At 42.3% G+C, this 25,548-nt stretch overlaps 1 protein-coding gene across 2 annotated transcripts in view; it reads right to left on the bottom strand.

Moving 5' to 3' along the window:
- LOC123364325 (lysosomal-associated transmembrane protein 4B) overlaps positions 1 to 25,548 on the bottom strand; it is a 122,698-nt gene that overhangs the window by 19,316 nt on the left and 77,834 nt on the right. The window contains exons 5-7 of one of the 2 annotated variants that reach the window (XM_045006355.1): positions 18,719 to 18,817; positions 13,819 to 13,914; positions 6,081 to 6,218 (exon numbers count right to left, since the gene is read on the bottom strand). In XM_045006355.1, coding sequence (XP_044862290.1) covers positions 6,198 to 6,218; positions 13,819 to 13,914; positions 18,719 to 18,817 — 216 coding nt within the window. In that variant the 3' untranslated portion in view covers positions 6,081 to 6,197. Of the gene's footprint in view, positions 1 to 6,080; positions 6,219 to 13,818; positions 13,915 to 18,718; positions 18,818 to 25,548 lie in introns of those variants that run through there. The other variant, XM_045006354.1, reaches the window with a different exon arrangement.

The raw sequence follows: 25,548 nt of genomic DNA, 5'->3' as shown, positions 1-25,548 counted from the left end.
AGAAAGAAGTAGTTCGGGGCTATTTAGGAAAGCTGGACGAGCACAAGTCCATGGGGCCGGATGCGCTGCATCCGAGGGTGCTAAAGGAGTTGGCCGATGAGATTGCAGAGCCATTGGCCATTATCTTTGAAAAATCATGGCGATCGGGGGAGGTCCCGGATGACTGGAAAAAAGCTAATGTAGTGCCCATCTTTAAAAAAGGGAAGAAGGAAGATCCAGGGAACTACAGGCCAGTCAGTCTTACCTCAGTCCCTGGAAAAATCATGGAACAGGTCCTCAAGGAATCAATCCTGAACCACTTAAAGGAAGGGAAAGTGATCAGGAACAGTCAGCATGGATTCACCAAGGGCAAGTCATGCCTGACTAACCTAATTGCCTTCTATGACGAGATAACCGGCTCTGTGGATGAGGGGAAAGCAGTGGATGTGCTATTTCTGGACTTTAGCAAAGCTTTTGATACAATCTCCCACAGTATTCTTGCCAGCAAGTTAAAGAAGTATGGGCTGGATGAATGGAAAGTAAGGTGGATAGAAAACTGCCTAGATGGTCGGGCTCAACGGGTAGTAATCAATGGTTCCAAGTCTAGTTGGCAGCCGGTATCAAGTGGAGTGCCCCAAGGGTCGGTGCTGGGGCCGGTTTTATTCAATATCTTCATTAACGATCTGGAGGATGGTGTGGACTGCACCCTTAGCAAGTTTGCAGATGACACTAAACTGGGAGGAGTGGTTGATACGCTGGAGGGTAGGGCTAGGATACAGAGGGACCTAGACAAATTAGAGGATTGGGCCAAAAGAAATATGATGAGGTTCAACAAGGACAAGTGCAGAGTCCTGCACTTAGGACGGAAGAATCCCATGCACTGCTACAGACTAGGGACCGAATGGCTGGGCAGCAGTTCTGCAGAAAAGGACCTAGGGGTTACGGTGGACGAAAAGCTGAATATGAGTCAACAGTGTGCCCTTGTTGCCAAGAAGGCTAATGGCATTTTGGGTTGTATAAGTAGGGGCATTTCCAGCAGATCGAGGGATGTGATCATTCCCCTCTACTCAGCACTGGTGAGGCCTCATTTGGAGTACTGTGTCCAGTTTTGGGCCCCACACTACAAGAAGGATGTGGATAAATTGGAGAGAGTCCAGCGGAGGGCAACAAAAATGATTAGGGGGCTGGAGCACATGACTTATGAGGAGAGGCTGAGGGAACTGGGATTGTTTAGTCTGCAGAAGAGAAGAATGAGGGGGGATTTGATAGCTGCTTTCAACTACCTGAAAGGGTGTTCCAAAGAGGATGGATCTAGACTGTTCTCAGTGGTAGAAGATGACAGAACAAGGAGTAATGGTCTCAAGTTGCAGAGGGGGAGGTTTAGGCTGGATATTAGGAAAAACTTTTTCACTAGTAGGGTGGTGAAGAACTGGAATGGGTTACCTAGGGAGGTAGTGGAATCTCCTTCCTTAGAGGTTTTTAAGGTCAGGCTTGACAAAGCCCTGGCTGGGATGATTTAGTTGGGTTTGGTCCTGCTTTGAGCAGGGGGTTGGACTAGATGACCTCCTGAGGTCCCTTCCAACCCTGAGATTCTATGATTCTATGAACTTAGCACTGTCTATGGAGTTTTCAGCTGCACCTTAGTAAAGAATACTTACATAGCTGTAGCCTGTAATTACGGTGTCACAGTAGTGGGAATTTTCTATACTATTTTTATGAATGATATGAATGGGCTGACCTGTTTAGCTTGGTATGGCTGCCCACTGGGTACAGAAGAGCTAAATGTTTCCCCTGGGACCGAGCAGGAGACTTGAGATGTTTTGGGTCCCACAGCTGTCTGGGGTGGCATGAATTAGCCACCAAGGACTGGCTGGAATCAATACATATCAATGGAGGATCTAGAAAGACAAGGGGAACCCCAATGACTGAACGTTAACACAATGACAGGAGGCTCTAGCAGGCTGAACATGTGAACACAGCATGGTTTTGCAGTGGAAGAACAATGGACAGAGGTATTATGAACTGCGCTCCGAGAGACACTGGGCTCTCACTTGAGACTGGAAGACAAAGGGACACAGAGAGAAAGTCAAGATTGGCCCTACAGCAACATGGTTTGGTAGAGTTCTGGCTTTGGCCAGTCTGAACACCATCTTAACCTTTGCTTCTGTACGTCAACCTAAAGACTTCCCAAGTTTGTATTCCACTTGACTATTGAAACTACCTGCAGATACTTGCTGAGGTGCATTGATCTCTAAAGGAATAAAAGTCTCTGAACAGGAGTCTACTCCATTCAACTCACTAGGCAGGTCTCATTGTGAGAAACAGGAGTGCTGTAGTCTGAAGGCTCAATCTCAGATATGTTGAGGCCACGTGGACTGCTCTTATGGAAAAAAGTGTGACTGCTTTGGGGTCTGGCACACTGAAGCAGTGCTTCCAGGAGACTGTTTAAAGGCCAGGGCTTAGCACAGACCCTTTAAATCCATGACAGGGTTACTACTTCCCACCTTGCTTGTGTCTGGAACTTGTTCACTTTGCTAATTCAGGATGAAATTCACTCTTTAGCAGAGAGCCAACACTGAGCCTATGCACTACTTGAGATCTAATCTAAGGATTTAAGTGATGCATAGTGTTTGCACTAACCCCTCCACACAAAGGTTACTTTCACCTTCAGTCATTTGCCTTTTCAGTGAGAGATTAACCAGCTACCCCCTTCATTTTAACTTGCAGCACTGCCAAATGTGTTTTAGAGGTTCCTCATGATTTGATCAATCAATATACAGGTTTTATTAATCACGTTTATTTCTCTGCTCTCATGTTATTCATTTAGACAGAAATAATGGAGTTTCCTTCCACAGCTGTGGTGGTGCTAGGAGCCACTAGCTGCAACCAAAACTATATTCAGCCAAACACTGCAATAAACCAAGCTGTTAGCTCAGGAGTGGCTCTGAACAGAAGGTCATGGTATTGACCACCTGCTTAACTTAAACCTGTCCCAATAGTCCTCTCATAACATTGTGTTCTTGACTACACATTTTTAAGACCACTCAGGGATGATTAGACATTACAGCAGGACCACGAGCAGCTATATCACAAATAAAAACTCAACAATTGATTCACTTTATGTATAGGGAAGGCAGAGAATTATTCTCTTGCTCTGCTATTTTTTCCCAGATAAGTTTGCCAATGCATTTTCTGTGGGAAGCCTACAAGCACCAATCCACTGACCCACTCTATGGGGGGGGGGGGGGGGGAAGGGAGCGGGAGAGAGAGAAAGAAATGTAAAATTAGAAGAGGGCATACAGAAGTCTCTATGCCAGAACTTTTCTGGACATTTTCTGTTAGTCTATTTCAGGGGGTCTCAGACTTTTGTACTGGTGACCCCTTTCACACAGCAAGCCTCTGAGTGTGACCCCCCTTAAATATATAAAAAAGTGTTTTTAATGTATAACATCATAAATGCTGGAGGCAAAGCAGGGTTTGGGGTGGAAGTTGACAGCTCGCAATCCCCCATGTAATAACATGGTGACCCCCTGAGGGGTCCCAAGCCCCAGTTTGAGAATCCCTGGTCTATTTAGTAGAGATGATGCAAAATGGGAACATTTTTCACAAAAATATTTTCAAAAAAATTGTCAGTTTTTGCTGAAATTTTTTTGAAATTAAAAAATTGGCATCTGTTGCCTTAGGCACTATGTGTAACACTGATACATAAGTAAATCTTACACTAGTATATTTATTTCATTTCATGCATCATAAACTTAGTTTCCTCTACAAAATTAACAGAACTTGGCTAGTTAATTACCGTAGTGGTATTATGTAGGTCTAAATGTTCAAAAAAAGTGTAATTTTTTGGGTGTCTTTCAAGAGAGTAGGGCCCTCCAACCTGATTCAAGTTAGGCACCCAAAACCTGAGACACTCAAAACCATTAGTCACTTTTGAAAATTTAAGCTATAAATTGTAAGAGTCTTGCGAAAGGGCTGTGTTTTTAGCACTGAACACCCTCATCTTTTAATAAATAACTTTGAAAGACTTGATAACGTCTATGATACAGACTGGAGTTACTGAGAAATAGGAACCGACTGGAAAATGTAGGAACTTTTAAGGCTCTATCTATTGTTTGATACTTCAGGAAACAACTGCAAACTTCAGGACACTCGTCCTTCGAAGGAGTGACCCAAACATGCAAACAAATTTTATACAATATACAAAGAAGGGATATGAATGTTACCAGCTTTTTGGGAAAAGAGAGCTTTTCACATATAGAGAACAAATGGGGAAAATAAGGATATTTTGGAGAGGGAAGCATCCATTAAAATGTGCTGTATGAGGTAAAATTGGGAAAAGTGATGGAGAATATTTCTCTTCTCACTATATTGGACCTAAACCAGCGTGTGACTATTACAAATGTGTGCACAGAACTCCATGGCCAATTTGGCAACACAGACTCACTCCTTGACTTCCAAGTATAAACCAGGAGTGACTGAACAGAAAAGGGAGTAGATGGACAGGGTGATGAGCATGGTACACCAGAGAGGCTGAAATATTGGTGACACAGAAACGAACACAGTAACAAGTCTAAAGGACCTGATACAAGTCAAGACATCTAAAGAGGGGACCACTTTTTAGTTTATTTAAAAGGTTGTAGGGCCCACCTAAGTGAGGTTGCATGCAGGCATGTTTTGTACCATTTATTGTTGGCTTAATTTGACTTCCTTGCAGTTTCCTAAATAAATTTCATTATTTAACACTCTTTTGGTCTTGAATTTTTGGGGGATTAATTCACTGGGGCTCATTCCAAGAAGAAGTAAACTATCTTCTGGCCTCTTAGGAGAAGTCACGCCCAGTCAGGTTCTAGGCCTAAGACACTGACTGGGAGGAGGGTCTACCCCCATCTGGTGCTGGTGAACGAGGTCAGTCCAAAGCCTGGGAAAGGCCTGAAAGTTGGACAAGAGAAGAATTGGAGGGGGCCAAGATAACAATCATAAGAATAACGACTTAAGCAGTCTGACTGACTGTGTGAAGTTGCTAATGTACTGCTGCCCTAGGTATAACAGATCTTTGTGTTGTTCTACATAAGTGTTTCCTGGACATAAACCATTTGCTGCGCAACACATTGCACACTTTGCATCCCCATCCACTCCCCCGCTCCCCCCACAAAAAAATTGGAATCCCTTTATCTAAGTGCACCTTGGGCCTATAGCAAGGGGCGGGCTCCCCGAGCAGGCATGTTAAAAAACACATTACAGACAGAGAAGGTCTCCTTCTAAGGGGCTTAAGAGAAATCTTTAAAGGAAATTATTTTTATTCAAAACAGAACCACCTCATCTTCTAGTAAACTCACTATGGGCCTGAGGCTTCACTTCAGAGCTACTTTACATTTGTTAAAGTGAAATGTTCCTCTGTGCTCTGTTCAGAGAGGAGTTTGTTTGAACAGGCTGGCTGAACCTCATTGTTTAAGTACCATTTGGTTAAGCGTTTCACGATATGGTATCTGTCAAACAAATTCCAGGAAGCCTCCCAATGTTTATATGCACACACTTCCATTAGAAACCACATGGGAATGATTGCAGATGGAATAACTGGAAGCAGCATGGCTCAGAGATAATTTATAACCAAAGGGAATGAAAAATTAGGCCCCCGATGCAAAATACTCCGTGCCAAGGCACATGTTGGTGTACATTATTTATTTTTGACAAAGATCACCATTTATTCATGCTACTAATCATTTCTAGAACAGCAAGAGATTTGTTTTAAGAAAATAGCATAAGATTTATGAATTTCTGTCACAAAAGACGTGAAGTTCCATACAGTAAACACAATTCATTCAGCATTCCAGGCCCATGCATAAGCATACATATTACAAGGACACTGCCATATTTAGGGTCAGATTATGGCTGCTCGAATAGAAGAAAGTTTCCTGCACTAATTTTATTTCTCCATTTCCCTCCCTCCCCCACATGCACCTGGACAGAAGTCAGCCACAATAATGGAGCAATTACACTCTGCATGCAAAGGAGTGGAGCAACAGGGAGGGCTAGTGCAACCCTAGGTGAATCACACCTTGACCAAGGTCCCACTCCATTTCTTTGCTCTCTGAATTACTACCTGGTACTGAGGGAGTGCACGCTTTAAAAAGGAGCGTTCTGTCAGGGGTCACAGTATTCATCAAACACGTTTATCAGTTGGTCCAGTGTTCATGGCATTATTCCTGGCAACAGTGTCACTTCTTGTCCTTTTTTCCCTAGTGAGATAGTAAAAAAAGCTTTACCTTCATTTTCTCATATTTATCCCCATAGTCAGTTCTTTACACAATCTCAATTGTTCTTGCTACTGCTTCCAAGCTTCTGCAAGGTTTTTTTCTCTCAAAACCCAGCATTCCCAGTAATCTAAGTCCCTCCATGATTACTGTTTGTTTTGTTTCTAGATGCTGCTTTGTTTGCCTGTTAATCACACTCTTCCTTGCTGTAGATCTCACCAGACTGACGGCTGCTGGAACCCAGTTGTACTGTTTTGGATAGAGACCTAAGTTCCCTTTAAGCTGCACAGCAGCCTATTAAGCACTGCACAGGCACCCAGGGCTACAGTGGGGAGAGATGCCTCTCCCCCAGCCCCAAACCTGCCACGTCCGGGGGAGAGGCGCCCGTCACCCGGCCCCAACCCAGCCCCGGACTTGCTGCCTATCCCCCAGTCTCAGACCCAGAGCCGCTGCGGCAGGGAGAGGCGCCTCTCCCCTCCAGCCCAGGTGCTGCTGCGGGGAGTCCTCGTGTATTCCACTTATGTGACTCATGAGCAATACCCCAATCTGGAGACGGTGTGCTAAGTCCCCTGGAATAGGGATCGCAGGACTGCCCTTCTGAGGTCTGCGTCTGCTCTGGAAGATGCAGTAATAACATAATGGTCCATAAACATATGTATAGACAACCATGTGGTTGCCCTACAAAAAGACTGTTACTTAACTTTCTGTAACTGTTGTTCTTCGAGATGTGTTGCACATGTCCATTCCAATGTAGGTGTGTGCATGCCCTGTGCACCATTGTCGGAAATTTCCCCCCAGTGGTATCAGTCGGCTTGGCCCTGGCGCCCCCTCATAGGAGGGCATCACTGATCAGGAGGGCCACTCTCCCAAGGATGGCAGGCTGTAAAATGTCCGTCAGTTTGTGTGTGTTCTCTTGGAGAAACTCTGCCTGGATGCCCAGCTACATGGTGTAAAAGGTAATGTTTCGCCTTAAAGTCCTCCAGAGTAGGAGAGGATGAACCCAGCAGCACAGCATCATCTAGCACTGAGGATGAAGGCCCTCATTCCTGGGAAGACGTACCCTGGAAGGAGGGCTCCGCAGAGAGAAAGATTGCTGATGACTGGTCCTGCATCTGATCTGCAGTCAGTACCGTCGAGCTGGCAGGTGACTTTGGCTTTCAGTGAGATGAGAAGTGGGATCTCTGAGTGAGGAGTCTCCCACTGAGTTCAAGGAGGCCACTGATATGGGTAGAGCATTGGTGGCCAGTAGGGGCCAGGCCAGAGACTTCCATCCCAGCCACAGGTCACACACCAACCCTGGGAATCATATTGATCCATTGGTGGCCCTTGGAGCTTGTCAGGTGATGCAGAGCAAGAAGATGAGGACTCCAACTCGGACTCAGAACCACCCTGGGATCTTAAAAATATGGGCAGAGCAACACCTGAGGGAGCAAACAGGTGGTCGAATTCATCTATCGCCCAGAACGAGGCAGGAATCAGAGCCCCTGATGAAGGTGGTTCCGTCAGTACCAAGCATGCCAGTGGCATAGGCAGTGTCAGTCCCAGCACAAACAGAGGTCCTGGAGCACCCGAGTGTGTCAACATTGAGTGTGGCAAAAGCTGCCATAGGAGCATCTGTGGCATTGAATGCAGCAGGGCTGAAGAGGGTCTCGGAGCTGGGGTCCATACCGATTCCAGTACTGGCTCCATCTGCACCACAGGAATGGGAGTGGCTGTATGTGGTGCCAACAGAAATGAGGATTCAGTGGTTCACTCCATTTGAGGGGCTACAAGAGGCACAGCCCTGGGAAAGTCCTGGCCCAATGGTGAGGTGGAGATTGAAAGGTAGGTAGGAGGTCTGCAGCTGCCCGATATGCTGACAACATGGACATAGTCTGTACTGGCATCTCCCTTGTTGGTATTGGACTCAACGGACGCCTGGAGGCTGGAACCAGAGACAACACTACAGGGTTTCTGCCCTTCACACTTGGTACAGGGGAGGGAATCAGAGGTATCTATGCCAGCCCATGCACTGGAACAGGTGCCAGTCTGCACTTTTCCTGGGGGAGGCATAACACTGTCCACACCAGCTCTTTTGTCAGTGGCATTTATGTTGGTCAAACGTGTGTTTTTTCATACCCCTGACTGACAAAATTGCTAGTGCAGACATAGCCTAGATCCAAATTTCACAAATGGTCTGCATGTCTATAATGGGCCAAAGCAAAGTCCCCGATGAAATTACCCCTGCGTATTTAAAATCCAGACACAAATTTTGTGGTTTAGGCCCCTCTTTGCAGGTGATGATGTTGAAAATGTGGCAATACCTTTGATACTGAGATGAGCCTCTTGAGTGAATAAATGATATTAAGAATACTGAATAAAAATCCCTTTGGAATACCGAATTTCATAGGATTTTTCAGAGGTAAAGAAATAATGTACAGAGATAGAAAATGGTCCTTCAGGTAAGCTAGTGGTCACTGCAGATGGATGACTATAATACAGATCACATACTGTTGCAAGCTAACTGTAATATTCCTCGAACTACAGAGACGAGAGGAGATCCACATTAGGCATGCACACTGCCTTTAGAGATTGAACAGACATTGGCAGAGCATTACATAACTTGCCCAGCAGCACATACGATGGCAGTATTACTGTAAAATTATCACTCCAGTTGAACGAATCAGCCATCCTAGTGCATAATTAGCTACAGTCTATTCTGAAGAGCTAGCCTAAATATATCATTGAAACATTTGCAAAGGGCTAGTGCTTAATTATGGCCTTCCCCACCCCATCCTGAGTATGGGGTGAGGAGATGCACGATACTAATGACGGTTGCTAGAGGTATGCAGGCAAGAAGCCTCTGAAGATGCTGAATGAGCTCATGCCAGTGAGACTGTACTGTTCGTTTTGGTTTTTTTGTTGTTATTTAACCTGAAACTAAGAAGCAGGAGGAGGACTAGATACTTAGATTTCAGAGCTGAAAACTGTCATCCACTAGTAACATAGGAGCCATTAAAGATTCCCTAATTAAAGAAAGGATAATTTGTGGGACACATGATTCCCGTGTATGGAAGAGACTGTTGACAGAATTAGATCTAACCCTAGAGAAGTGCCTTCAAGTTCCGTGCAGGTTGCTGCACCATGAACTCAGATTATGTGGCTGCACAAATGGCCACATAATCATCCTTTTACCGCATATGCTGCACAATTCTGCTCAGATCACAGAATCGTAGGACTGGAAGGGACCTCAAGAGGTCTTTAGTCCAGGCCCCTGCATCATGTAACTGCAATTTTGCTGTCGCTGCCACTACTTCTCTGCCCTCTATTTTGTCTGCCTTTCCCCCTTTCTGTTGGATTGTTCTCTGTTATCCCACAAGGGGGAGTCCAGTGCCTCTGGCACCTGCTGCTTTTAAAAGGGCAAAGACAGAGAGAGGCAATGAGTGGGTGTTAGTTTTTTGTGCTTTCTCAAGTTAAAACTCTCTTCACAGCTCTACTTTGATGCCTACAAAAAACAGCTAGGCAGCTGGAGTGCTAAGACCACGGCCTACCATGCTGACCAATAGCTCTCATTGTTTTCTTGTATTTGGCAGTCATCTGTCTGTATCCACCTGTTCTCTCGTCTTGTACTTAGATTGTAAGCACTGTGCAGCAGGGACTGTCTTTTTGTTCTGTTTGTACAGCACCTAGCACAATGGAGTCCTGGCCCATGACTGAAATTACTTCATTAGAAAATGACACCTCTGATTTGCTGGTTTAGTGGCAGTGCTGTATGCACCAAGATACTGTGGGGGCTGCCATGTATCTGGGATTATGTTACATGATGCTAAACTTTTCAAATCAGGATTTTGCTAGCGGTTATGATTCAGGCCCAAATGATCCATACCTGTTGCAAATTTGGCATGTGGTCTAAAATCTAAACTCAGTGCACTGGGTGAAAATCATTAAATAGTGCAGGGATGGGAGAAGAGGCACCATAAAGGAATTTAACTTAAAGAGCAAGTTATTCCTCTGAGCAACATTTCAAGCCAAAAAACTGGACAGAGGCCAAACAGCCCTCTTTGTCTATCGAGGTGGATAGGGCAAAAAATCTGCCAGTTCTCTTCTGTGGTTTAATCAATCTTTCCATTGTATAAATCCCTGTGGGACTTTGGTTCCAATGTGAAGGGGGGAAATGAGGCATTGCTGCAGAGGGTTGAGAAGCAGCAGAGAGACAGAGGACCTCTCTGCAGGTGGCCCTGGCTTTGGGATTGTCACCTTCCTAATCTGCTTTGTATATGATATTTAACTGTGCATATGCACCTTGCCAGTGCTAAGACAATGTATGCCAAGAATCAATGAATAATTTGCTTTGTACATTTAGGGGGTCATATTCAGGTTTTGGTGACCCCACATCCAATCACTGCCTTTCTTCTGAATTCAAGCCCAGTCAGAATGTATTTTAAAAGGGACTTATGACCAGAGTCGGCTTAAACAAGTTTTATAGGCACTTCAGCCAGTGAGTATCTGTGGATCCCTATTGTCTCCCACATCTTGGCATCTCACCTGGATATGGATGGAAATACTGTCTTCTCCAGGAAGTACTCAAGAACATTGTCATTAAATGGAAATATATGCCAGTAATCTGCAAGTCTCAGATAGATTTTCCAGAATACAGAGAAGGCAAAATGTTTTCTGGAATCTTTGGTCCAAGTCTTAGAGGGCAGATAACGATCAGGATAAATATATGGGTAATTTACCCATTTCTATCAATGAGACATCTAAGAACCCAGTTTTGCCAATATTTGAATTGGTCAGAACTATACTCCTCTGTCTCAATCTTTCTTACTCTCTATAAAATATAAACCTCTTTTTTAAGCATATTGGTAAGCATAATAATAAGCAATCATGACAACTGTAGTTCAAGCACAATGTTTTCTCTCCTTTTTGATTATTTATTCTTCTATACTAAGGGATATTTTAACACTGGAAGCCTGGAAGAAAGCTAATGTTGTGCCAGTATTTAAATAAGGTTAAATGGGATGAGGCAGGTAATTATAGATCTGTCAGTCTGACATTGATCCTGGGCAAGCTAATGGCACTGCTGATACGGGACTCGATTAATAAAGAATTAAAGTAGGGTAATATAATTAATGCCAATCAACCTGGGTTCATAGAAAATAGGATCTGTCAAACTAACCGGATATCTTTTTTTGATGAGATTACAAGTTTGCGAAAAGTAACAGTGTTAATGTAATACACTTAGACTTCTGTAAGGCTTTTCACATGATACCACAAGACATTTTGATTAAAAAACTAGGAAGATATAAAATTAACATTGTTGTCTGCAGTATTGTTGTAGCCATATTGGTCCCAGGATACAAGAGACAAACAATGTAGGTAACTTAATATGTAGTTCGAAAACTGGATGCCGGGCGTAGGGGACGCTGCAGTCCTAGCCTGGCAAACCAGAGACTCCCACAGGGCTGCAAGAACGAGAACAAGCCCCGCACTAGAGGGGAGGTTACCCTGCTTCTGAATGTTTGGTCCTCAAATAGGAGCCGTTCAGCAGCAGGGTGCCTCCCCCCTGGGGCCAGGGCTCAATCTCTTCCTCATGGCCCTGGCCAAGAGTCTCTACCCTGCCCCACCAGGGCCACAGCCTTCCCCACCCCTTGCGGCTGCAGGGATCCAGTGTCCCTGGCCTTGCAGCTGTGCAGGAAGCTGTGACACAGAGGCCCATTGGTGGTTTACAACCCTGTGTCAGCAAGCCTGACAAACTCACTACATTGCTAACACATTGCTGTCATAGTGTTTATCCAAAAGTGTCTTGTAAGGTATCAAATGAAAGCCGGTGACACACTTGTCACTAATACCACAGTGAAATGTATGTATTAACACTACATGAAGAATTATGGACACTTACATTCTTAAAAGCATAATATCAGTAACCAAACACAGGAAGAAACAGGTTTTCTTCCAGACAGGAGGGAAGGTAGTTCTCTCCCTGCCTCTAATCAACTCCATTACCGAAGTACCTAAGATTTTAACCCTACTGATGTACTGTATGAAACGTACATTAAATTACAACTTCGTTTGCTGACACGATTTACATTTTTATCCGGCTTTCATAGCAGATTCAGAACATGCCATTTTCTTGTCCCTTTCCCTTGAGAAGTTATCGGTAAATCATTTCAATAGAAAAAGGTAGCACTGGAAACTGAAATTCTCTGCTTCCCAGGGCCATTGATGAAGCAGATGGTTTCAATGCAAGTATATAAAGCCTGTGTGACTAGAGTTTCAATTTTAATTCAGTTTGCAGAATCTTGCAACCAAGATTCCTTTCCGTGTTGTGAATTATATATTTTGCAGCATTTTAAGTCGAGTTACAATTACCTAAGGACTTCACAAAAGCTATCAATTTTTTTTCCATGCAGAACTTCTGGTTTTACTCAATGTATGTTCCAAATGCATTCCTCCCTCTTTCATTTAGCTCTCAATAAACCCATAACTGTACGTTCAAAATTCAGTGTTGTCAACTCATGATTTTATCTGGGTCTTGCAATATTGTGGATTTTTTTTTGAAGTCCTAGCTCTTGAAGACAATGAATTATGTGAGAACCTCAGCTTCCATTTAAGATAAATAGTAACGTTCAAGTCCTCATGGCTGCACAGGAAAGCTTGAAAAATGTAACTCAAGTTCATCCCAAAGGTTCTGAAACCAAAGGACAACCCCTCGAACCCAACTTTTATATTTTTTATTTTTAAGTCTTGTGATATTTAAACCACTCAATTTTGGAAGCCTGTATCATGAACTCTGAATATTTGAGGTTGGCAATACTGAAATTTCATTAGCTGGATCTGCCCTCCCTTCTACTCATGCTAGCCCAACAGGCCAAATTCATCCTGGTGTAATTTAAAGGATTAAATTTCAATCCCACTTCACTTAAAAGTCCGTGGAGTTACATCAGAGATGAATTTGACTTATTGACCTCAGTGCTATAGCTTGGATGCAACAAAGCAGAATTTGGTTCCATGTATGCAGTATCTCTACAAAAATGTCGTACTATGCGGAATCAGCAGTGTCAAGTTACCCTTTTTTTATTCATTCAGTTGTGTTTACAATGAGCAAACAGCACACAGAGTTCTTCATATCTTATAACTGCAACACTAAATTATTGCAGAAAGAACTGCAGAGAGACAGGGGACCTCTCTGCAGGTGGTCAAGACTTGTCTACTAATTTATTTCAACATAGTCTTCATTTTACGCAGTGTTCTTATAATACAAAAACAACAGCCAAGTCATACAAATGTCATACTTGGTGCTCAGTTGCTGAGCACCAAATCACAACTGTAGCATTTTGCAGTGGTGTAGATACTATATATATATTTTTACACAAACACACACACACTCTCTCTCTCTCTCTCTCTCTCTCTCTCTCTGCTAGGAGCTATGTAACAAACATTCTCCTCAACAGACTGATCTGCTTCACCATGAGTTGGAATGTGGATACAAGAACGTTGGTAATAAGTGTTTAGTGCACAAAGAGAATGTTGGGTTAAAGGTTAAGAAGCTGTCACTTCTGAGGAACGGTAAAATAAAACACAAAATGTTAAGAGACATGCTTACCGCAGTGTCATTGGTAGCAATGTACACCAGCACATCAGAGTTGTTTCTGCCATTAATGTACCGGTAACAGTTCCATACGCAGCTAATCAGATAACCCTGCAAAGAGAATGTGCTTATTACATAAAGAAAATAGGAAATATATTTTTTAGCACAGTTTTGTGAAAATTCCTGAACTCTGATTGGCTGAGGACCATCTTTAGCCAAGCAGAACACAGGATATACATAATTGCTAAACTTTACACGAGAAAAGGAAAAGAAAGAAAAGACCACAGAAAAGTTAAAATCATATGTAAAAACCAATAAAATGTCACTTTTGCTAAAAAAAACAACATTTAAACTACTTCGGTCTTAATATTCTGTTCCTCTGTCACACACAGTTTACATCTCTTGTGGGGTTGGAAGTGGTCATTTCACAAAACTCTAAATAATTTTTTTTCATGATGCATTTAAAATTATATTGGGAGAGTTCTTATTCAGAATCTGGCCCAAATTAGTTAACCTTTATTACTGCAAATATTAAGTTGTTATAATATTACAGATTAACCAATATACTTCATTTAACAGATTAACAGTTTCTATGCTGTTTCAAATTATTATTCTTACAGATATTTATATAGTTTTCAGTATAATAAAAGCCTAATATTAACTCACTAATAATTGTATCCTGATCTAATAAGCATCCTGCTTTTGCCCTTGGAGTTTATGAAGACCAGAATATGATCACTGCCTTGTGAAAAAGCAGCAGCCTCACATGATTTGAATAAAGCAAAATAAAAGATGCTGTAGAGATATCAAAGTATATACTGAGGAATTTGATCTTTCTGACGATTAAATACTAAGCACTTCAGTAGCTCTGCATGGGTTCACTGTAGGTTTTATGGTTTCAGAATTCAGATACTATGGTGATGAGTGCAGTATAAGAGTCTATACAGAACACAGAATAGGAAGCATAAAAAGCAATTGGCTACTGAAATGTTAACCCACACTCATTTGAGAATATAAGCAGCTGGTGTCGTTTTACTGGCCAAGAGATTTGGACACACACATTCTTGGCCAGCTCAACATTAGTAATGGAAATTCATTTTGCCCACGGTACACTGCAAGTCCAGCAACTTTCCTTTAGATTTGTTCTTAAGAACTCAATTGATATTTATGCTGAAGCATGATTAGACTGAGTCACTGACCTACTTACTAATTCTCTCCCTCCCCTCCCAAAAAAACAAAAAAACTTGGACTGAGCTTTCAATTAGAGCTTTAAGAAATGTCACTGGACAGCATAGTGAATTAATACATTAGTCTCTGGAGACCCATGTGAAAGGAATTCAATGATCTCAACCTAGTCCATCCTTAATGGTATTTATGCACATCACATACCAAGCTGCACACATGCATGCACACCCATTCAGTAGGAATGGTAACCTTTGCTCAGAAGAGGCGCACGGTCAAGTCACAAAGGTATGGCAAGATAGGATAAAGGTGCATGGGAAGAACTGAGTGGGGAAACTTGCACATTGCCTGATGATCTCCATTTCAAGAACACTAAAATTCATTAAATTCCATCCTGACAAAACTTTAATAAACCCCCAAATTAATTTATATTTGTTAAGCAACACAGATCACAATAATACCATAGTACTAGGCAGCATAGAAGATTAGCAATTCCTATTTCTTAGCTGTTTCAGTGCCATATGAAGAAATACAACAGACTCAGTGGGTACCTATACACAGCCCAGGACAGCAAGTCTCAGAGACTGGGTTGACTGACCTGGGCTTGAGCTATGGTGCTAGAGACAGCTGTGTGGTAACTGGGGTTCAGGCTGGAGCTTGGGCTCTGAAGCCCGCCCTGTTCCCTAGGCTTCAGAGCCCGAGCCCAAATGTCTACATCAATGGTGAGGTGAGAGTCCCGCAAACCTGAGTCTGTCAACCCAGGCTCTGAGATTCGCTGTAATAGGCTGCCAGTCACTGGGAAGATGTACCTTAAAAGTGCCATTTCACATGGGCCTATGCAAATACAATCTGCACTTTACATCTATCTTGTGAGCACAATACAAATACACATTTTCATGCAGTAAGAGTGGCCAAACACTCCATATCCAGAAAACCACAAAGCAAAGCTGTGCTGACTGCCAAGGATTAATATGATCCAGTGGTTTGGTTTTACAAGGTTTCAGTCGTATTTGACATGGAAAAGGGCTTGATCTGCTGTCCCAAAAATGTCTACACAATTAAAATTTGAATTTATCTTTAATTAAAGTAACTTCCCGTGCTTTAGAGAGGCTCTGCGCACCTCACCTTCCCACTGCAGTACACCCAGAAATGTCTGTGGGCTAGTGAACTTAGCTATTAGAAATCTTATTAAATCTCTTCCTGCAAGCCCTGCCCCCTCCCACCCCCCACCCTAGAGCTCTCCTAGGGTACAAAGATATAGAGAACAGTTTCATATCAGGGCACAGGGATGTATACATGTAACTTACAGGAATACTCCCTAGTGCTGAGATCAGCTTATTTTGCAAAATGTGCAAAAACTGGAACATCTTTTCTGTTGCCTCATTTGCAGAAAAGAAAAGAAAAGAAAAGAAAACTAGGGCCCAGGAAGCTGAAGAGCACCCAGTGCATTATAGGAGGAGGGGTTGCAAAGATGGTTTTCTGCTACCTTTGTGCTCACTTGGTCACCTGGGTCAGTAATACACCAACCCTCTCCCCTCACTGGAAGTTAAAGCAGTCTGAATGGTTTTCCCATATGTTCATCATGGCAGCTGGAGACTGCCAGGAAGCCGTGGCCACGCTCCCTAAGCCAGCTGAAGGGAAGCATGTGTTTTAGGAGCCATGATTCTATGCCATGAGAGATTCCCTCCATACTCAGATGAGAGCCCCAGCTTTAAATAATAGTAACGTAAAGAGCAACCCAAACACAGGCGAGAATCTGGGCTTGGGTCTTCATACAGGAGACAGTGGTATTCTGGTGTAGTACACTCAAATGTCAAAACTAATGTTTAATCATTAATGTATTAATACTAAAGCCAGGTGAAACTTTTGGCTGTAACTTTCTTCAGCGAATTGTTTCAATTAAACTGCTCCCACCCTCCAACCCCCCCACCCTAAAAAAAAAATCAGAAGTTTCATTGTGGCATTTTTGAAATGTCAACTTTAGATGTGAAACTTTTGTTTCCAAATTTCTTTCAACTTCATTTAGAAAGTTTTTAAAAATCTCAGAATCAAAACAAAATGTTTCCTTTCATGTTGAATAGTATGTTTCATTTGACTCTAAATCTCCCCCCCCACCCCCCGCCACCAATTTTTCAGAACTGCCAGCAAACGGGGGGGGGGGGGGAAAGTCAGCTATTAGCACAGCTCTAATAAATATATCTATGGTGCTGGATGCCTTCCCTTGGCCAGATGGGAAACGCCTACATTTTGTGGCATCTAAGACTCCGTCTCCACTACAGACTTATATTTGTATAACTACGTTGCTCAGGGATGTGAAAATCCACACCCTGAGCGACGTTGTTATACCAACCTGACCCTCCGTGTAGACAGTCAATGGGAGAACTTCTTGGGGAGGTGGATTAACTACACCGATGGAAGAAGCTCTCCCATTGGGATAGGAGCATGTTCATTTATGTGCTACAATGGCATAGCTGCATCTGTGCGGCTGTGCCAATGCAGCACTTCAAGTGTCAATTTGCCCTAAAGCTGGTTCTCTGGAGAGATTAAACATCTGAAATAGTACATTTCTGGTGAAAACTGAAGGCCAAAAAGACTATTACTTTGGGGTTATTGGGTTTTTGCCATATTTGCAAAGCACAAATGGCCCCCACGTAGATTCCTCCTTTAAAATAATTTGCTTGATACATAACCTCCCACCCAAATTTAAGAGTGTCATGCTGCCAAATGTTTTTTAAATTACGTATGTTATTTTGTTTTATAGTTCTTACTCTATGAATCACCTTTCCCTGCTGCGATGTTTGCTAGGCTATGGTGCGCCTCTCTCTAATTTAACAGTAGAACTCCAATTCATGAAAGCACTCAAATATATATATTTTTTATGTTCAGTACCTTTCAGTTTCAATACACAAATGTGATACCATCTGTTATGTCTATCAAAGTGATAAATAGTGTGATGCATTTGATACTAGGCAACTTTCTTTTCATTAAGCAGGTTCCATAAATCTGCAAAACAATGCTTTTGCAAACAAGCAATTCAAACAAAAATGCCAATGCTGACTGTATTTTAGTATATATTTCCACTATTAGTGAGTCATATTTTCAGACACATATGCATTAATTATATGTTGCTAGAACAAACATTAAGGAAAGGGAGAGTTTGTAATAATGCCAATTCTAGGGGAATCAGCTAAATATGAGAAGAAAGGGACATTAATTGATCTCAATTGCATTAGTCATTTACACTCTTGGAGCAAATATACACTGGTACATGACAAGCTAAAACCCAAGGATTTTTTTGGACTATGAATTTCCTAGCATTGTCACTTTTCTATTCAGGCCTGTGACTAATCCTTTCAAAAACTTAAAGGCCATATTTATTAAATGAAATATCAAACGCATTTGGGAATTACATGAACTAATCCTTATAATGTAAGAAAATATCACTAATATCATTTGACTGGACTATATATTTGTCATATTTAGTCACATAGAACATACTAAATCACGTGTGGGTATTAATACACTTCCATATTTTCTTTTTGTTTTTTTAAAAGGTGCTGCAATTATCTACCATCTCCTTCCTTGCTGTCAAATCCATGCTAGTTGTAACTAATGTCCCACTGGTCATTCAGCCTTGTTAAGTCAACAAAATACAGTTGTTCTGGAGAGAAAGGGGGAGGGCTATTCCAAAGACATTCCATATATAGAAGATGAATTTTATACTCATGCTCACCTTGAAACCCAGAACGATGCTTATGAAGAGTAGAATAATCACAACTAGACAAGTAGGATTTACTGCCATAATCTCTTCCTTGTAGGGAAAGTTAGCAGGCTGCAGAAACAAAAACATAAATAAAACATTATAAATCTCTTGAAAGATTAAGGAGCCATTCCCCAGGCTCTTTAATTAATAATTTATGAGCAGGCAGTTAAATCTGATAGCTCTTCTTTGGACCTGTATTTTAGTTTCTGGCACATCTGGATATAATAAGAATGATAACTACAGTGATGTCTTCATACTTCAAAAGACAGGAGAATTCAATGTAACATGCACATTCTAGTGAAGAGAAAACTGGAGGGCTGTTTTAGGTTTGGGGTTTCTTTGTTTTTTTTGGCCTGTTTGCCTTATAACTGTCATAGGTCTCACCCCCACTTAGAGCTGTTGGGTTCCAATATGGGGACCTGCATGAAATTTATCTCTAAACTAAAATCCTAGTTTAGATCTAGTAAAAGCTGCCACCACCCAATCAGGAACGTGGATTGGGACACAGTCCTTCCCCAAAATCCTTGGGGATCCCAAGAGCCCCAAATCCATGGAGTTCTTACACCCAGGAGAAATAAACCATTCCCCCCTGCTTCCTCCCCCCTCCCTTTTCCTTGGAGAGATACCGGGATTTAACTACAGAGGGATACCTCCCTCCTCTCCTTTCCCTGAGAATCCACCCAAGGAAAGACCAACCAAGTCCTTAATAGAAAAGAATTTATTAAAGAATAAAAAAGAAAGTCACTGTCTCTGTAACCAAGATGGAACAATATACAGGTCTAAACTTATCAATCTCTGGAGAGAATCCCCCCTCCTTTCTTTTTCAGTAAAAGCAATAACAGTACAGAATTAAAGAATTTCCTTCAGCCAACACACAATTGCAAATGTAGAAATCAAATTATAAGACTAATCTGCCTTTCTAATTAATACTCACTATTAGATAGTAGGAACTACTCCAGGAGAACTTGGAGACGTGACTGGCCTCTCTTAGGTCCAAAAAGAGAACTCTAACAAAGAACACAGACAAAGGCTTCCCTCCACAGAGATTTGAAATTACCTTGTCTCTGATTGGTCCTCTGGTCAGGTGGTCATCAGGTACTGCATGTTAACCCTTTACAGGTAAAAGAGACCTTAACCCTTAACTATCTGTTTATGACAATAACTAATCCAAGGGAGAATGGACAGAAATTTGGGAAATTTGACAATCTGCCATAACTGGCATTTTCTGAAGTCAGAGCAAGGTTTGCAAAGAATAAATTCTCTCACAGTGATAGCACCTATTGTCCTATGCACAACTCTCCATTCAGTTTATAGACTCATAGACTCAGTAGACTTAAGGTCAGAAGGAACCATTATGATCATCTAGTCCTGCACAATGCAGGCCACAGAATCTCACCCATCCACTTCTATAACAAACCCCTAACCTATGTCTGAGTTATTGAAGTCCTCAAATTGTGGTTTGAAGACCTCAAGCTGCAGAGAATCCTCCAGCAAGCGATCCGTGCCCCATGCTGCAGAGGAAGGCGAAAAACATCCAGGGCCTCTGCCAATCTGCCCTTGAGGAAAATTCCTTCCTGACCCCAAATATGGCGATCAGTTAAACCCTGAGCATGTGGGCAAGACTCACCAGCCAGCACCCAGGAAAGAATTCTCTGTAATAACTCAGATCCCAACACATCTAACATCCCATCACAGACCACTAGGCATACTTACCTGCTGATAATCAAAGATCAATTGCTAAATTAATTGCCAAAATTAGGCTATCCCATCATACCATCCCCTCCATAAACTTATCAAGCTTAGTCTTAAAGCCAGATATGTCTTTTGCCCCCACTACTCCCCTTGGAAGGCTGTTCCAGAACTTCACTCCTCTAATGGTTAGAAACCTTCGTCTAATTTCAAGTCTAAACTTCCTAGTGTCCAGTTTATATCCATTTGTTCTTCTGTCCACATTGGTACTAAGCTTAAATAATTCCTCTCCCTCCCTGATATTAATCCCTCTGATATATTTATAAAGAGCAATCATAATCCCCCTCAACCTTCTTTTGGTTTGGCTAAACAAGCCAAGCTCTTTGAGTCTCCTTTCATAAGACAGGTTTTCCATTCCTCGGATCATCCTAGTAGCCCGTCTCTGAACCTGTTCCAGTTTGAATTCATCCTTCTTAAACATGGGAGACCAGAACTGCACACAGTATTCCAGATGAGGTGTCATCAGTGCCTTATATAACGGTACTAACACCTCCTTATCTTTGCTGGAAATACCTCGCCTGATGCATCCTAAAACTGCATTAGCTTTTTTAACGGCCATATCACATTGGCAGCTCATAGTCATCCTGTGATCAACCAATACTCCGAGGTCCTTCTCCTCCTCTGTTACTTCCAGGAACAGCTGGTTGGCAAAACAACACATGGTCCTGGGGCAAAAGCACAGGCTTAGGAATCAGGAGAACTGAATGTTATTCCTAGCTCTGTCAGACTTCCTTTGTGACCCGCGAGTTAACTTCTCTATACCTCAGGGTATGTCTTCACTACCAGCCAGATCAGCAGGCAGCGATTGATCCAGCGGGGATCGATTTATTGCATCTAGTCTAGCGCTCTCCCGTCGACTCCTGTACTCCAGCTCGGCGAGAGGTGCAGGCAGAGTCGACGGGGGAGCTGCAGCAGTTGACTCACCATAGTGAAGACACCGCGGTGAGTAGATCTAAGTACGTCGACTTCAGCTACTTTATTCACGTAGCTGAAGTTGCGTAACTTAGATCGACCCCGCCCCCCACAGTGTAGACCAGGCCTCAGTTTCCTCATCCATACAATCAGATAATAATACTGTTCCTAATTCACAGGAAAACTGCTGTTCATTAATAAAATCTTACATTTGAAAGGTACTTTAAGATCATTAGACAAAAGAAGTTAGAGTATTTTTATTATCTGCTGCACTGTTTTAAAATAAAAAAAAGTGGAAATCAAAGATCATCAAATTGTTCTGAAGCATTGCAATGTGCAACTTGCAATTGCAGTTGGAGTAAGTCTCTACTTATAAATGAAATAGTTCTTTGCAAAAGAACTTCACTCAGAGGACTTCATTGTAAACCTCTTCTTGTACACAAAACAGTTTTGAATACTTTCTATTTATATTTTAATTAGCCCTGTCCTTCCCCTGAGGCATTAAATGAACCAAACTGTTCTGTCAATTAATCTGGATTTACACCAGCAGAAGTTAGCCCTGTGTCTGAGGAATTTCTCTTTTTGTCAGCTGTTTGTGAGAAATTTTCTTTATTTAGAATTTCCATGAAATGTTTTTAATGCTTAAGGTCAGATGGTACAACAGATTGGAAATAACTGCTACATAAATTCATTTTCAACTCCTTGAGAGATATATTTTTATTCTTTCATTGAATTTCATGACTAATATTTTGATCACTTTATTTTCATTATAAAATGTCCTGCTTCTTGCAGAGGTCTAGCTAAATTTAAAATTGATTGATTCATTGCCTGCAGAAGAATTTACTTAACAATATGCTATTTCACACAATATCCTTATCGCAAACGCAGTGGAAGTACAGTAGAACCTCATAGTTATGAACACCAGAGACTGACTGATCAACCATACACCTTATTTGGAACTGAGAGTACACAATCAGGCAGCAGGGACAAAAAAAGTATAGAGTACAGCACTGTATTAAGCATAAATGACTAGAAAAATAAAAGGAAAAAGTTTAAAAAAAGATTTGATAAGGTAAAGAAACTTTCTGTGATTATTTCATTTAAATTAAGTTGGTTAAAACTGGCATTTTTCTTTTCCATAATAAAGTTTCAAACCTGTATTCAGTTGTAATGTTCAGTTGTAAACTTTTTAAAGAACAGCCATAATGTTTTGTTCAGAGTTATGAACATTTCAGAGTTAGGAACAACCTCCATTCCTGAGGTGTTCGTAACTCTGAGATTCTACTGTAGTTACTCAGAGACCCAAAAGGAGCCAGAAATGTGTTGTTGAAAAACAAAAAAAACCTTAAAAAAATGTGGAAACTTAAAAGATTTCATGCCATGATATGTACTTCATGACTACAGCTGTGGGGTCTTATACTTTGTTAGATAGTCTAACCTTTATTGGCTGCTGAAGACAGACTTATGAACAGTTACAATAAAATTTCCTGAATATAATTTCTTTGCTACTGAACTTGTACTAAAAAACAAACAAACAAATAACTAGAACCAATTTGTAACTAGAATGAAGACTCAGACTGACACTTCTGTCATGTTAGACTCTCTGATATCAGAGAACTCTGTCACAGTTCTGAGATTGGATATGTGTCAAGTCCGTATTTTTTCAAACCCAAATGGCATATTTCCAGAATTCAACTGTGCTGGAATTTGTTCCTCTGAAGGAAAGAGAGGGTGGGGAGGTGGGAAAAAGGAAACAACCAATAAAGTTCCTACTTGTTTAAAGAGCAGGAACATCTGCTAGAGCCATGAACCATTAGCTAGCCAAGTTCAACAGCAGCAGGTGCTATTCATCAGGTCCAGGCTTGTCTTTAAGTGTCAGTCAATAGAAATTTCAGATTCTATGGAAATAACAGAGCAAGCTACAATAAGCATCAATAAGTATATAATAGGTGATTTTTTTGAAGAGTTGAATATAATGGGAATTCTGCTGAATGACAGTCAGGATAATTTCTTCTCAGATGACTTTTCCCCACTGTTTTGACTATAAAGCTTCAGGATGGAGTTCCGTAGGTCTCCTTCCATGTGGGCTATGCCTCATTCAGGTAAATTTGAGCTCTACGGCAGCAGTACTATGCAGTCAGATCTTTTTCAACACCTCCCGATTAGTGTGAAAGCTCAAGCCATGCCCCCACTTGGTAGTCCCACATGCTCCCTATGACGAAAAGGATATTTGAAGGCTGACCGATAGCACAAGATCAACATGTCAACCTGGGAGAAAGAAATATTGTGTTGCAACAAGACTGTGAAGATAGCACCAAGGTCTCCATGTACGAAAGGCAGGTATGGGGAGAGATTATCTGTATGCTGAAGGGCATTATTCTCAGCTAGAATCATGACACTGATGAGGCATGTTATACAGGTGCTACAGTTAAAGACTGAATTAATATGTGAAATAAGACCAAAGGGCCATATTTTGATGCACAGTAATGAGATAGAAAGCAGAAACATGATGAGACTCAAAGAAATTCAGTTTATCAATTTGATTAATGTTAGCTTTCCTGTTGTCCACACTGGGATTTCACCATTGTCAGTTCCTTATTGGCACACAGTTTACACCACTATAGTGCGACTTGCACTGGCAGGATAAGCCATACATCAGGGGTCGGCAACCTATGGCACACGTGCCAAAGCTGGCACGCGAGCCGATTTTTCATGGCACGCGGGGCAGGCTGAGCAGCTCAGCCTGCCGCCGCTCTGGGGTTCCCACTGCTGGCTCCTGCCAGCTGGGGTCCTCCCACCCCCCGCAGCCCCACTCAGCACCCGCTGCTGGCCTGGGGGATGGAACCCCAGGCTGGCAGCGGGCTGAGACCCCAGCTGGCAGGAGCCAGTGGTGGAAACCCCAGAGCCCTGGCGGTCAGCCCCCCACTGCTCTGGGGTTCTGGCTGCTGGCCCCTTGCCAGCCAGGGTCCCCTCCGCATCCCCACTCACCTTGCTTCCGGTTGGAGTTCCAGCACAGGCCCCCTGCCAGACAGGGTCCAGGCTTCCGGCTCTGCTCAGCCCTACCCAGCCGCCAGCTCCACTCACCTCAGCTGCGGATCAGAGGTTCAAGTCACTGACCTTCTGCCAGCCGGTTATCAACTTATAACTCAGAACCCTGTTTGCAGCTTAAAGTATCTAAATAGGTGCCACCAGACATTGGAAAACTCAGCAAGGAAAAGCAAGGGCAAGGATCACACTAAACTAATAAGATCTGAATTTTAATTTAATTTTAAATAAAGCTTCTGAAACATTTTGAAAACCTTGTTTACTTTACATATAACAGTAGTTTGGTTATATATTATAGACTTAGAGAGAGACCTTCTAAAAAACGTTCAAATGTATTACCGGCACTCAAAGCCTTAAATTAGAGTGTATACATGAAGACTCGGCACACCGCTGCTGAAAGGTTGCCGACCCCTGCCATACATATACAATACATATCCACACTAGGGCTTTCTAGTGTTGCAGCTACAGCAGTAACTGAAAACCCAGTACAGAAAAGGCCTGGGAGACAAGTTTCAGAACAAGAGCTTGGTGGGTGCACAGCTGATGGGGTAGAACTCGGGGGGAAAAATGTCAGATGTCATGCAAGGTTTGACTTGTCTCTGGCAAAAAATAGTTCACGAGTTCGCAGCTGGATATTCTATTTGTGCATTAATTAAAATGTGGCCTGTGCAGAAGATTTCCTGGACAGACGTCAGGATATACTTCTACAGGCACAACATTCTGAAGAATCAGAGCAGGCTGCGCAGTGGGGACAGAAGGACGGTGAAGAAATTTGGCAGCATGTGACCTCCAGAAGAAGAAAGAGGCGCGTCCATGTACCAGCAATGCAGATACAGGTGAGCAACCATTTTCATGTTCTCTCCACAGGTACAAATGTGGAGAGTGGACTATAGATGATACATCTGAGGGAAGGGAGCAGAAGGAGACTCCGCCGATTGGAAGGCATGAGATGCACTGTCCTATGGATGGCGGTTCCTCGACCACCGCCCCCAAGAGAAGGAAGTGGGTGGTGGTGGTGGTGGTTGGGGACTCTCTCCTCAAGGGGACTGAATCATCTATCTGCCATCCTGACCAGGAAAACCCAGAAGTGTGCT

The sequence above is a fragment of the Mauremys mutica genome, chromosome 2, assembly GCF_020497125.1.
Source record: "Mauremys mutica isolate MM-2020 ecotype Southern chromosome 2, ASM2049712v1, whole genome shotgun sequence".
Lineage (NCBI taxonomy): Eukaryota > Metazoa > Chordata > Testudines > Geoemydidae > Mauremys > Mauremys mutica.
Note: the sequence above shows the minus strand (reverse complement) of the source record. Positions and strands in the feature narration are given on the sequence as shown.